Here is a 14,805-nt window from a genome sequence, read left to right as displayed (position 1 = left end):
CCCATTCTAGGCAGAGTTGCTAGTGCCTTTTTTACAGGTCTGTGCCTAATAACAGGTTTATTCCTACTCATCACTCTTGGGTTCACTGCAGGTGAATTAAATGGTTTTCAATAAAATTGCCTCAATGAATGTCAACCATTTTCCATAACAGAAGGTGCAGCAGATGAGCTATTGTTTACCTTTAAACAATGCCCCTTCTACTCTTCAGCAAGCTTGACCTGAATTTTGTGCCAAGGGACCAGGATTCTGTGGCACTCTAGTACAACTGCTTGGAAATCCTACAGCAGCTTTAAATACACAGACCATTGAGTTTTGTATTTAATCAAATATAAAAATGAATACAGTTAGTACAGTTGTCATATTTTAATTTATCAGGTCTATTTTCAATGTGCTGCAGAATTTTGTACTGAAAATGCATTTCTGTATTGTAGGACATGGGGAAGATGAGATTTTTGGAAAGTTGGGGATCATGGCACATGGGGAGGTATGAGATGTCATTTGGACTGTGGGAAAAGCATATTAGGTGAATGTTTCTTGTAAATGGATCAGCAATGAAACAGTTAATGCTGCCCTTTAAACTCCCACCTTTAGGATTCAGAGTTACTATCCTGTTTAACAGGGTAGTTCACTTAGAGCTATTGCTTCAAGGTGTTTGCAGACATAGGCAAACATCACTGCATCAGTTTGCACTTTAGTTTGCATTTGGAAGGTTCTGTGACAATTTTTTTTTTTAAATGAAAAAGCCGATTCTGCAGCAAATTCAGTGGTAGTGGAATTTTAGAGAGCAATGAGCCTTTCCAATATAGCAGCAAATGCACCTTTTATCTAGTGGTGAGGCACAGGATTTGCATTTGCTGTCATTATGTGCAGCAGTAAGAATTGGGAAAGAGAAATCTGACCCATCTTGAAAGTCTAAATTTTTGGGGTGCTCTTATATTACTGTTAAAACATAATACAACTATCAATATGCTATCTAGTTATCTAAACTTACCTCTCCAGTACATAGAAGAAAGTATCACAAAGACTCTCAAACTAAGTTCCCTCTAAGCTGCACATCCATACAGCAGGCTATCAAGGGCTACCGCTAGGGGAGAGGCACCTCTCCCCCGGCATTGGAACTACTGTGGCCGGGAGAGAGGCGCCTCTCCCCCGGCCCGGTGAGAGAGGGCTGTGGGGAGTCTTCTCTTCCTGCCACAGCCTGCACCCCTCATCCCTGGCCCCACCCCAGAGCCTGCATCCCCAGCTGCAGCCCACACTCCCCACACCCCAACCCTCTGCCCCAGCCCTGAGCCCACTCCCAAACCCCATCCCCACCACACATCACCTTCCTATTGGTTCACATAACAAAATTCATTCCACACATGGATGTAAAAAATTAGAAGGAACATTGCTCTCAAATGGGATTTTAGAGACAAGATGGATGAGGTAATATCTTTTATTAGACCAACTTCTGTTGGTGAGAGAGAGAAGCTCACACAGAGCTCTTCTTCAAGTCTTAGAATGTGTGGTAACTGCTTATGCTAAACAATCTGTTTCCCCTTGCATTTAGCTGTGACACTGAGTATCTTTCCCAGACCTGAAGAGGACAAGAAGTGTAGCTTGAAAGCTTGGCTCTTTCACCAACAGAAATTGACCCAGTAAAAGATATGACCTCACCCACCTTATTTTTCTAATACCCTGGAACCAACAGGGGTACAGCAACACTGCATACAAACCAGATTTTTTCCCTTTTGCGGATGCCTTCCAACTGCATGCTGCAATTCAGGGGGTGAGGAAGGATTTTGTCTGGTGTGATATATGTGAGCCCGTGGCTGCTACTCTATGAGATGGCGCTAGAAAGGGAAATTACCACACGGACTCGAGCTGGGAGCAAAGCCGGACGACAGCCAGCACAGAATACCACACGGCAGGGCGTGAGGAACACCAGTCATCCAGCAAGAGCTTGGTTAGGCCAAACGTAGACACTCGAAACTCCCATTTAAACTGGACTCGAGTGCTAACCTTATTGGAAAAACCTGGGAGGTGGGCGGGGGAGGCGAAGCAGCCACGGCACCAGACAGCTGCTGGGCACAACCTCCATTTCTGGCATCAGCTGGGCGCGGGCACCTGCAGCAGGCGGACGCACCTGGGTTTGCCTCAGCGCGTGCTAGTCCCCGGGCACCGGCCTGCGCTAAGGGCACAGAGGCGGTGGCTGGGGCAGTGGGGGGTCCGCCCGCGGGGAGCGCAGACTGGCGGTGGGGGGGGCTGCTGGACAAGGCCGCAGCTAGTGCGGGGGGGGGGGTGGTCCCCAGTCTCCCAGGGGTCGGGGAGGAGCCTGAGCGAGAGGAGATGCTATTGGGGGAGGGAAGGGAAGACCGCGAGCGGCCTCCGCACTTCTCGCGAGAGAACAGAACGCTCTGCGCGTCTGCCTGAGAGGGCCCGGCCGCAGATAGATGTTCTCCCGTTGCTGACAGTCGCTCTCGCGAGCGTTGTGTGCCCGGAAGCAGTGCGGCCACGCGGCAGAGCGGACTGAGTAGTGTGGGCGACTAGAGCCGAGGAGTGGGGGTGGGGAGCGGGTTCGCTACGTCCTGTACGGGAGCCGCCAAGGGACAGAAGCTGCTGCAGGAACCGGCCAGATGCCCAGCGCCGCCCGCAAGAGCCAGGAGCGCGACCGAGCTAGCATGGAGCCGCCGCCTGCTGATGTGGGTCCAGGCGGTGTGAGGGGAAAGGCACCGGGTCCGGGGGGCTGGGCCGCCCGTCCCTGGAGGGGTGCTTGGGCTGCCGTGAGGGACGGGGGCACTGCCCACCCCGGGAGGCCTTCGGGGGCTGCTAGCTGCAGAGCAGGCCCTGGGGGAGGGGAGGCAGGTGTCCCTACGGTCCCCCCCCCCGGGTAGGGAGCGGGGAGCCAGTGCCCACACCACGGGAGATGGCTTCGTGCTCGCGTCCCACTCCCAGAGGAACTATGCCCAGCCTCAGGAGTTGGCCTGTCACAGGGGCTCCTTCCCCTTCCCCCCACCCAAGGAGGCAGCTGCACCTCTGTTTGGAGATCTCTGTGCTTATACGGCCCCTCTCAGTCTAGTGTCTGAGCTCCCAGCAAACGAATGGCTTTTTATCCTTCTTGGGGTTGTGTCATAGGTGTGTGTACGACCGGGGTCCCCACACGAACAATGAGAAACACTCCAGTTATTCTCATGGGGCAGTCAGGTACCAAATCAACACTGCAGTGTCACTGCACCAAAATATGAGTTATGGCAGCATCCTGGTGGCCTGGGAAGTGTTTGTCTTACACTTTGAGTTCACAGGTCAAAGCTGAGCAGTGGTTAAACCAAAGTCTTTTTGCATATAAAGAAAACATTACCTTAGACTGCATCGGGGTAGGCAACCTATGGCACGTGTGCTGATTTTCAGTGGCACTCTCACTGCCCGGGTCCTGGCCACTGGTCCAGGGGGCTCTGCATTTTAATTTAATTTTAAATTATGCTTCTTAAACATTTTAAAAACCTTATTTACTTTACATACAACAGTAGTTCAGTTATATATTATAGACTTATAGAAAGAGACCTTCTAAAAATGTTAAAATGTATTACTGGCACGCAAAACCTTAAATTAGAGTGAATAAATGAAGACTCGGCACACCACTTCTGAAAGGTTGCTGACCCCCGGGCTATATCTACACTACACTTGAGGCTCTGAGATCCATCCACTGGTGGTCGATTTAGTGGGTCTAGTGAAGACCCATCAAATCAACAGCAGATCGCTCTCCAGTCGACCCCTGTATTCTACCCCCCAGGAGAAGAGTAAGGTAAGTCGTCGGGAGAAAGTCTCCCGTCGACCCCACCCCACCTCGCCCCGCGATGTAGACCCTGCGGTAACTCAACCTAAGGTATGTTGACTCCAGCTACATTATTTACATAGTTGGAGTTGCGTAGCCTAGGTCGACTTACCGCAGTAGTGTAGACATAGCCTTAGTAATGGCATGTGGGACAAACATCAATAACACGTGCCCAGGGAGCGACTTGTTTAATTTTAAAATGTGAAAAATGAGCCCTTCATAATTAATTCTGGGCACGGATGGCTTCACTAAAAACAATAGAAACTGGTAAGCCTCTATTAGCTGCAATTAAATGTACACAACTGCCAAAATATTCTAATAGAATAAGAAACATGCCAAATCTGTTCACTTGTCAGGCACACCCCTGAGTAAACTGATGAACTTTACTTTGTTCCCTGGAGATCTGCAGATTTGGACTAAAAGGGAAAATGAATTCCAGGATTGGGATGCCTCCATTTATAATGCCCTGTTCCCATGCATTTAATCTTGTAGCAGTTGTCAGTGGTACATCAGCTCATCTTGGCTGTCATAGTAACACACAGGGAAGCTTATAGAAAATAATGCTATAATTATTTTAGATTACCCTGTTGTCCTGTCATGGGCCAATTGACTATGTAATTATTTTTTACATACTTTAGTATACATTTTTTTGACAAAAATATTTTTTGTTTGTCCCCTCCAACACCTTTTAGGATTATGCTAAGGAGAGATATGGCGTGTTACCACTGATACAATCACAAGAGAAATCAGGTCAGTTACAAAAACAAAAACTTCTAAAACAATTTATACTATGTTGGATACTTGTGGTGCCAGTTTTGAACTAAAACACTTCTTTGCTACACTGTTTTTCTGTCTCCCTTGTCACTACTTGTCTCCTTATCCGTGTCCATTTATACTACTACATCACAGGTGTCAACAAAAAAAATTCATTCTACTTGTTACTCCAGAATTATTGCTTTGAAATGTTAAAGGCTCTGAAAGCATTTGCATTGATCTGCAAAGACAGATGATGAAATATTAGACAATAAAATATGGATGTCACTCAGGCCAGATCTACACTTAAAATGTAGGTCAACATAACTACAACACTTGGGTATGAAAAAATCCAGTCCCAAGTCCTGAAGCTATGCTGATCTAACCCTTGATGTAGATGTAGCTAGGCTGATGGAAGAATGCTTCTGTCGACCTAGCTTCTATCACTCAGGGACATGGTGTTCCTACAGAAATAGAAAAAACCTTTCCGTTACTGAAGGCTGCATCTGCTACAGGGTTATGTTTGCATAGCTACAGTGCCATAGCTATGCTGCTATTGTCCCTGCAGTGTAGACATGGCCTAATTTGTTAAAATGTTCATTCTTTAGCAGGGAAAGGTCCACAGATCCTCATGCTGCCTATTCAGCTTGTTTGCAGTACTGGAAGTAGAGACAGACCTTTCAGTCACTGAAGCGACCTAAATGTCCCTCGAAGAAACAAGAAATTTTCTCTTTGTCTCCCAGTGCAAGCTTGACTTTTTCTCAGGATTAAAATTAAATTGCCATGTACAATGTTACTATTCTAAAACTGACTTACTAAAATTTAAATTAGTTCAGCAAGTCCTAGGAAATGGAATAGCATTTGTTCCCTTGGTTTGGAGTAAGCACTCTGATGAGATATTGCAGCAGCTATCTAGCCATATAACTATATATGTCAGGGGTAGGCAACCTATGGCACGCGTGCCGACGGCGGCACATGAGCTGATTTTCAGTGGCACTCGCACTGCCCGGGTCCTGGCCACCGGTCCGGGGGGCTCTGTGTTTTAATTTAATTTTAAATGAAGCTTCTTAAACATTTTAAAAACCTTATTTACTTTACTTACAACAATAGTTTAGTTATATATTATCGACTTATAGAAAGAGACCTTCTAAAAACTTTAAAATGTATTACTGGCACGCGAAACCTTAAATTAGAGTGAATAAATGAAGACTCGGCACACCACTTCTGAAAGGTTGCCGACCCCTGATGTATGTACTTATGGCCCTCATCGCTGTACATGAGCACCTAACAAACATAGATTTTTATTCTCACAAAACTGCTGTGAAATAGGGAAGTATTCACATTTTACAGATTGGGTTCTGAAGTACAAAGAGACTAAGTGACTTGCCCAAGGCGTCACACAGTCTGTGACAGAATGAGGAATTGAACCCAGGTCTCCTGTGATCCAGCACCTTAACCACTGGACTAGTCCCTGCTCATAGCCTTAGATGCAAGAAACTATGGCAGAAAATAGTAAAACTAAAGGAAAAACCTGCCCCTTGTACACATCCTCCATAATGGAATGTGTAAAGGGAGATCTCTGCCTCTTCTGCAAGGAGACCAAGACTTGGCAGTTGCTGCCTCTCCAAGAAAGGGATTGTGTGGGTTCTTCTCAGGGAAATGCAGAGCAAGGCAAGCAAATGAGGAGGGGAGGAGAAAGAGCCACAGGAGTAGCAGCAAGCAGTGCCTCCCTAAAATGGATCAATGGCTACATCTACATTATGAGCTGGGAGGATGACTCCCAGCTTGCATACACATGCTTGCGCTAGCTCTCATCTGAACTAGCACAATAAAAATAATACTGTAGCTGCAGCAGCACAGGCTAACCGTCCCATATACAAACCTGCCTGAAACCCATGGGTACATACTGGGGGTGGCGAACCTGTGCGGCTGCTGTTTACAAGCCAGAGAATCCAAAGGCTGTAAGAAGCTGCTGGATACTACATCCATAGCCACTGCTGGTGGTTGCAGCTCTGCACAAACTATATGGGGCCACCGAAGGACAAGGAACTGACATGTCAGGATATACTAACAAAGAAAAGGTGATACATGTTTATGGGCCAACCCTATAAGGATTGCCCAAGCTGCTTTTCCCCCTATGCTCTACTCCAAGGGGACGCTGACTACCCCAGCAAGCAGATCTGGTGTTCCAGAGCTTCTTGGTTTGGAGATTTGCACCACAATGGAGTCCCAAGAGCAGCTCCCTCCTGCTAGTTTCAGACCTTCCACCAAGCAGCCTTGTGGACCTCCTTACCTTGATAAGGCGCAGTACCCTTCTTCTTTGCCTTTCAGGGAAGACCCTGCACCAGAGATCTCAAATCCAAAGAAACCCCACCAGAAATGCTGTGAAGGGGGAAAGTGCAGTAGCTATGGGAAATTCAATAGATTCTGCTTATTAGCAACCCCTTGGTTACTAGCAAAAAGTTGCCATTATGCAGCAGTTGCCAATAAGCAGAGGGCAGGTTTGTGGGGCTGCAGCCAGGGAAAGAAGTGCTGGGATGTTCCTTCCCTGGCTGGAGGCCCTGCAAAACTGCCTATGGATAGGGAACTGGAACCTCGATGCCCAGGCTTTCAGTGGGGAGGAGGGGTTGTGGGCAGGGCAGCAGCTGGGGAGCATGGGGGCAGGTCCCTCTACCTGCTATGGGTCTGGAGGGAAGCTGTGAGCAAGGCAGCAGCGGTGTGGGGTATTGTGCAGCTCCATGGGCCCCCAGCACCCCTGCTCCCTGTGGAAAGCCCTGGCATCCAGGCTACAGCTTCTCTCTCTGCAGCTGCCCAGCTTACAGCCCCCCCTCTCATAGTATGCAGTGCTGGGATTCCAGCAGGGGTTCCCCCATTAAGTGGGGTACAGGTATCCCAGCCCCTTATTTCTGTGTTCTTGATGCAGGCAGATTTGTGGCATGTTCTAGCACTTCTTTCCCTGACTCTAGCTCTGCAAACCTGCCTGCATCTGGGCCTTTTCTCTCTCTGTCGTCCCCCCCCCCCCCCCCCCCAAAAAAAAAGTTCTCAGTATCGATCATTGCCAGTGTCCAAATCTATTCCACTTGGTATTGGAAGAGGTAGTCAGATCTGAGTGGGAAAGCCCCTCAAAACGAAAACAACTCTCAGAAGAAGGTAGGAAACTCTATAATCACACATCTAAGACCAAGGTAGATGCCACTTTCTCATTCTTAGTTAAGAATGTGGCAACAGAGGAAGGGAGGCCTCTTACCAAAGGACTCCACTGACAGAAGAGTGGTCTTATTGCTTAAAGGAAATTGAATCTGGTTTGGCCCTAACAGCATCAGCACTATCTACCCCATGGTATCCTGCATGGATTGACAGTCTTGGAGGAACTACCACTCAAGACAAGAGAGCCCATAATTTGGGTGCTTCCTTCTGGAAAAAGTTTATAGTAACTGTTCTTTTCTGACGTCCATATGGACACACTCCCCTTCTCAACCAGAGTCATGAATTACAACATGCTATATGTAGGCACATGTGGCTTTGCATGTGGAAAATCATCATAGAGGGTAAACAGCTTCTAGAAATTGTTTAGAAAATCATTGGGTAAAATAGTGGTAGAGACACCAACAGAAGCAAAGAAATAAAAAAAAAAAAAAAAAAGACAATGACTAGACAGCACAGGAAGAAATACAGACCGTTCTACAGAGAAACAGATTTTTTTAGGGATCATCATAAACAAAGCATGACAAGGGACAGATTGTCCTACCTTACACGAGAAGAGATTGCAGACCTGTGATCCTAGATTTCCTATATGATCCCTCAGAGCGTGGGAAGAGCTGCAAAACCATCAATTTCCAGGTGGATTAAATGCTGTATATTGAAGACATACAAACCATGGAATAGAGTTCCTCTGTCATAAATTAGAGCAAACTCCTTAAGGTCAATAGCCATGTTCTTGCCCAAAAGAGTCTTACAGACACATCTGTAACGGGGCCATATGGTCATCAACCCATGCTTTGGCAGGAGAGTGCCCGGTGCTGTAGTTCTTCAGTAGATGAGTTCAAGTAGGAAAAAAGAAAACTTTGTTTAGTTTATCAAAATTAACCCCCTCACCCCCAGAAATTCTCTTACTTTTAAAATCCCAGTCTGAGGATTTGCGGCTTTTGCCTCACTGAAAAATAGGACATTTTGTATATGCTTATCTGAAAATGTTTTGTTCAGATTACAAGGTCCACAGAACCAACGCGCCTGAGAAAAGTTGGGATTTATAAGGAGAAACAATATTCGTTTAAAAGAAAAACAATGGAAAAGGACTTTCTTGTCTACATATTCAGCTGTTCAGATCTTCTCACAAGTCCTTACAATTGTAGTTTGCTCTACAATATTCTCCCTACAGTTGAACCATGTTGTCACTTCCCTGCTAAAAGCTTTTGTACTTCAAAGAAAGTGTTTGGTGATCACTATGTGTTGGAAGGGCACAGTATAAAAACATCTAATTGTCTTAATATGGTAAACTGTGGAGTACTAATACTGTCTCTTCCTTGCCTCTCATTATGGATTAGTCTTTACACATCCTACTTGATCTCAGTGTGACATTGAATACTGTTGCTCATGCTATTTATCCAGCACACTCCTCTTTGAATACTTCCTTTCCACTGTCTCTCATTTCACTTTTCCCTGTGAAGTGCCTTTAGGTTGTTGTCAAGAACCAAAGAAATTGGCCATCTCCTCCTGAGGGGGTGGTGGTATCTTTAACCTTGACTATCACCATTAGGTCAAGGCCTTTCTTTTTGTCCGTATTATCCATTGGCTTCTAACTCCGCACTAACTTCCCACTCTAAGTTTAGATTCTGAAACTGTCTGTTCACCTGGATAAAAAGTCCTTTTTGGCTTGTGTCTTTGGCTGTTTTTGACTGGGGTTTTTACTTAGCTCCCTTGACCCCAAACATATTTTTCCCCCATATTTCATGTCTCTACGTTTGTTCATTATCTTGGAACATTACTAGAATACATCCTTCTTTGACCCTTGTCACTTCCCAACTTGTTTAATGAAATTGCTTCTCCTTAAATTTAGCAGCATAAATTTTCAAAAGTGATTTTGATACTTCAATTTTTTAGTGCCCAAGTTTTGAGACATCTTAGTTGAGTAACCAGAATCATTAGTCACTTGACAATTAGCCCGAAAGGTGCAGAATGATACAGCCAATTTATTCTCCCAGTCTAGGAAACAGGACCATTATCATCCCACTATAGTCATGGATTCCTATTTCTCCCCAAATCTAAGTCAAAATTGTTCTGCTACTTCACACAACATTTTCATAGGTATTCCTCCCTGCTACACTGATCTCAAACCCATCTCCTCCTTCAATCATGGCCTGGTTGTAACTCTATAAATTCAGTTTCTCTTCTGCTAATGTTGGCAACCCTGCGGCTATTTGATGTTCTCACATCCCATTAAATCATGTCTTTAGAATCTTTCCTGTCTGCTTCAGGCTATGATTGCTAATTAAACCCAATTGACTTTCCCTCCCTTTAGCCCATTTCCCCTTGCTGTAACTACTTGCATCTTTACAGCCTTTGAATTTCAGCTTTTTTTACTCAACCTTCGTAAGTCATCTTCCACTCTCTGCCTTTTTTATTTATGCAGTACCATAGGAATATCAGAAGGCACAGACCCTGCCTCTAGGAATATACAATCTAAATTGGACAAACACTGATAAAGGAGGGAATGAAAGAGCTTGGTTTACAATAAAGATTGACTTGTACAGTTGATACAGCTTGTTTTATTGGTTAAATTTTTCCTTTTTTAGAATAAGGTCAGCTACAAGGGAAGCTGGAGTGGACTTAGTGGATAATAGGTAATTTAATAGTGTTTTGAACAACAGGTGAGGATTTTTGTCACCCTAAAAGGAAGTGGCTGTTTTGGGTGTAGTGCACAGTATAGAAAAAAGGCATAGATGCACAAGTGGGAGGAAGAGACAGGAACAACAAGGTGAAAAGAATGGGTACAGCTTAGGGAGTGAACAGGACAGTAGATAGAAATAAAGGTTGACGTGTAGGCAGAAGCAAAAATGTGTAGCACCTTGAAGGTGAGGACTTGGAGCTTGAGTTTGATCTGGGAAAAGACAGCCATTAAAGGGACTCCTGGGAGAGGGGACACAGTTGGAACAGCATGAAGGGAGGATTGTTTTAGCTACAACTTCTTGGATGCCTTGAAGAGAGATGAGGGTCAGGGTTACAGTCATGCAAGGCAAGAACAAATCTTGGCATGAACAATCAGCATGTTAGCAGAGAGAGGATAGAAGGGTGAATTTTATAAATGTTAGAGAAGCAACAAGCTACAAAAGTAGCTGTGTTTACTTCTGGAAAAATAGTTTTCTTTATTATTCCTCTCTTTGGATCTTGTTTTATTACCTTTTCTATGTAAGGTGAAATAAATCAAATTCATTTTTAAACTATATAAAAATTCATATCAAAATGTGAGTTGTCTGAAAGCTGGACCATTGTGTACAGTAAACTTTTAGAAATGTTAATTTAATGCAGATTGCTGGTCATGTCTAATGCATTAGAGATTTGTAAAAGGAGTGACACATCAGTCTGTCTTTATGTTAAAGTTGTAGCTTTGAAACATTGCAGTTTTAAATTAAGGTAATTCTAGTTCTGCCTAAATATCAAACTTTTAGAAGTGCTGGAAACTAGAGGTTGTACCACTTGGATATTTGCAATAGCAATGCTGAAATGCGAAGATAGGGCGCTGTTACTAGATAACACCCTTTCCAGCTGGGTAGATTTTCCATCTGAGTCCTCTGTGTACTTTCATTTTGTAGCTCTTTGTTTTTATGTGTCTATTATTTTCAAAGGAATGACTAGTTCTTTCCTATTTGGAGGAGTAGTGCTAATCGCAAAACAGCTATGAATGTGTTGCTAACAGAATTTTAGGTGAAATGACGTATGTGTTACCCAGAACTATCTTAATGTCAAAAAGAAAAAAGGATTTTCCAAACCAAAAACTTAAATCCCAACCCAATAGAGAATAATACCATTGCAGGCAAGTTGTGAAAGGTATTCAAAGGCAGAGAGGAGTTCAGAATGGTGGACAGTAACCTTGAGTGGGCAAGCGATGGGAGAGTTCTGATGGAAAGGGAAACTCGGAGTAGGGATGATCGGGTTTCTAGTTAGGGAAATTAAATTTGGTATTTGAAAAAGGTGGATCCCACTGAATGGAGAATCCTAGAAGCAGGGATGGAGCTCTGTGTTACCTTACATTGCCGGTATAACATCTCTCTTGTGAAGAAAAAACTATTATCCCTTTTAATGAGTAGTGGTTTTAACCACATATCAACTATGAATGATTAGATGTTATTGCTAGAATTTGTGGGTTATAAAAAGTTACTTATACCGTAACTGAACATTAGATACTGTTTAAAAATAAAAGTGAGTGCTCAACATTATTCAGCAAAATTACAGCCAAGAAATTGGGAAGAAGTACAATTGAGAAGACAGGTAGAAATAAATCTATTCTCATGGAGTTACCGTATTAACTGTTTGCGGCAGTGTGAAATGTCAGTTGTCTGGATAGTTAATCCCTTTAATTATGGACTTATTTTAAAAATATTTTCCCCAATACTTTAATATGCTGCTTTATGGGCCTTATTCTCCCCTTGACTGACCACACACAATTCCCATTTATAGGAATGTAAAAAATAAATACATGTGGTCTTTAGAGTTTTAGGAGATGCACAGAAGCATGTAGTAAGTTAAGTTCTCATTCTTAACTGACTTTCCATTCTTCATTCCAAAGTAGTGATGGCTTAAAACGTAAAAGCAATATTCATTGCTTCCAAAATTGCACTTTAATCAAGACACTTAAACCATTATCTTTATGAATGTCCCTTGTATCGTTAGACCATGTTAGTGAACACATTATGAAAGTCTAGTGTAGACAATGCACTGTATAACACATAGTAAGCTGGTAAAGCCTAGGAGGAACTTGGACTTTATAATGTTAGTTAGCATATGTTCGCTAACGTGATCTAACACCGCATCTTTAAATCCTAATCTAGACAAAGCCTTAATTTTCAGAATGGCTTTTGGTTTTCCTTGTCACTTCCTTCATTCTTGGAATTTTTTCCTTTCTATTTCACAGTCTCCATTTGGCTATAGTTAATATAACATGGCACTTCAGCACCAGCCCAAAGATGGTATACAAATTTCTAGGTTTGTAGGTTATGTCTGCACAGCCGGTGGGAGTGAGCCTCGGTTGGCTAGAACTTAAAAAATAGCTGTATATTCAGTGCTTTGAATGTGTGGTTTGCACTGATGCTCTGGCTCTGAAGCCCACCCCCTCCTTAAGCTCAAGAGCTTGAGATGCAACTTCCAAGTGCTGTCTATACAGCTATTTTTACAGTGCTAGCATGAGCCGTGCTAGCTCAAGTCTGTCGACCTAGGCTTGGAGGCTCACTCCCCCGGGCTGTGTAGATATACTTTTTAAAAATTCAGCCTCTTTGGATATTTAAGCACCTAAAGATGCAGAAACACGTCTAGTGGAGTTTTCGAAAGGACCAACGGACTTAACTCCCAAAGTATAATGTGGGAATTCTGACTCTAAGCAATCATTGTCAGACCTGTAAAAGTCTGTATGTTACACAAAGATTGCACTTGCAAGGCATAAGCCCTGTTCTTCCACAGCACCCTGGGCCATATTTTTAAAGTTATTTAGGCCCTCCGTGTCAGTATTGAGTTATATACGTTTGGGTTTGCTCATGTAGAATTTTTTATGAATCCATAGCTCTGTAGTGTTTCTGGTTCATGCTTTTTTGCAAGTACACCTGCAAAATAATTTACCTCATAAGATTTTATGTCTCCAAAGAGCTGTAAAAGCATTAATCAATAGAGTTTAGAAACTGATGTCCAGCATGACTTTCTACCTACACTACTAATCTCTAAACTCATTTAGACCTTGTCCCCAATGACAATTACAAGTCAACCTATACACTAGCCTGAACCATCTTAAAGCTAGTTGATCAAAACAATTCATGGCATGTTGCAAATGGGATTGTGGTGTTTTTAATGCTTTTTAACACCCATTAATTAGTAATGGTTTTGTCATACAAAGATGAGCAAGTGCTGTAGAGAAGTCTAGTGTTTAGAATGCAATGACAAACAATATTTATATTAAGCTCAACATACCAAAATAACTTTTTCATTTGATACAGATCGAGTTTTGGTTCGAATAAATGACTTGACAGTAGAGAAAACTGATGAAGTGGTTTGGGTTCGTGGCAGGATTCATACAAGCAGAGCTAAAGGTGAGATGCATCCAAGTTTTTTCTTGTTTTGTTATTACAATAAACTGAGTATTTTGTATTTTCCTTACAATGTTTCCTTCACCAGAGAGAAGCAACATTATAAAATTTCTACTACTTATGTGTGTCTCACAAGAAAATACCAGTTTACTTCCAGAGTTTCACTATCCTTTTTCAAAACAATTATTGGCACTTATTTCACATTAAATTTTAGTTATCGTAAAAACAATACAAATTAGAGTATGGCAGCTGCCATCTTGCTGCCCCGAGTGATAATTTGAGACAGTGGCAGTCTCTCTCTCTCTCTCTCTCTCTCTCTCTCTCTCTCTCACCCCCCTCCCCCCCGTCAATTCTGTGGGAGAAAAGAGACTCTGAGGTTGTTCTTTGTTAAACTGGAATCTGTACTGAAATAACACATTTTGCTGTATGTAGCATTGGTTTTACTAAATTTACTTCATAGGCAAACGGTATCCAAGAGTTTTAAAAAAGACAATCTTAGTCATTCTATTTTAGTTGAACTTTAGAGATTTGTTTTAAAACATGCTTTCACAGCTACATAAACATTCAGATTTCTAAATAAAACTGAATCGCATTCCGAATCGCATTCCAAATCGCTGCACAGACCAAAATCACTCAGCAAGCCGAATAATTAACTTATGGCTTAGTTTTTGTTGCCATCTTGTCCTCTAAATAAAACAAAACCATTTTAGTTTCGAATTACCAAAAAACTTCAAATTAAAACAAAAAAAATCACCTTTCTCAACTGAGAGAAAGGGAAAGTCCTCTGTAGGTCCTGAGTACTATGGGCTGTCACACAAGGCTGACAGCCATTTTTCTTCACTGGAACCAGAAGTTCTCCCTTGAGAACCGTTTGCAATGTGCAAACTGAAATAGGCTTTGGCCTTTCAGGTTACATCAGACACTGACAACTGTTGGGTTGATTTCAGCTGTTTT

General features: G+C 43.1%; 1 protein-coding gene across 1 annotated transcript in view; it reads left to right on the top strand.

The window, feature by feature from the left end:
* The first annotated feature begins 2,478 nt into the window (after nucleotides 1–2,478).
* DARS (aspartyl-tRNA synthetase) overlaps nucleotides 2,479–14,805 on the top strand; it is a 68,835-nt gene continuing 56,508 nt past the window's right edge. Inside the window, exons 1-3 of the mRNA XM_024198800.3 lie at nucleotides 2,479–2,681; nucleotides 4,504–4,561; nucleotides 13,762–13,854. Coding sequence (XP_024054568.1) covers nucleotides 2,616–2,681; nucleotides 4,504–4,561; nucleotides 13,762–13,854 — 217 coding nt within the window. The 5' untranslated portion in view covers nucleotides 2,479–2,615. The remainder of the gene's footprint in view (nucleotides 2,682–4,503; nucleotides 4,562–13,761; nucleotides 13,855–14,805) is intronic.

The sequence above is a fragment of the Terrapene carolina genome, unplaced genomic scaffold (assembly GCF_002925995.2).
Source record: "Terrapene carolina triunguis isolate 2854851 unplaced genomic scaffold, T_m_triunguis-2.0 Scaffold62, whole genome shotgun sequence".
Lineage (NCBI taxonomy): Eukaryota > Metazoa > Chordata > Testudines > Emydidae > Terrapene > Terrapene triunguis.
The sequence above is the reverse complement of the archived record's forward strand: the minus strand, read 5'-3'. Positions and strand labels throughout refer to the sequence as shown.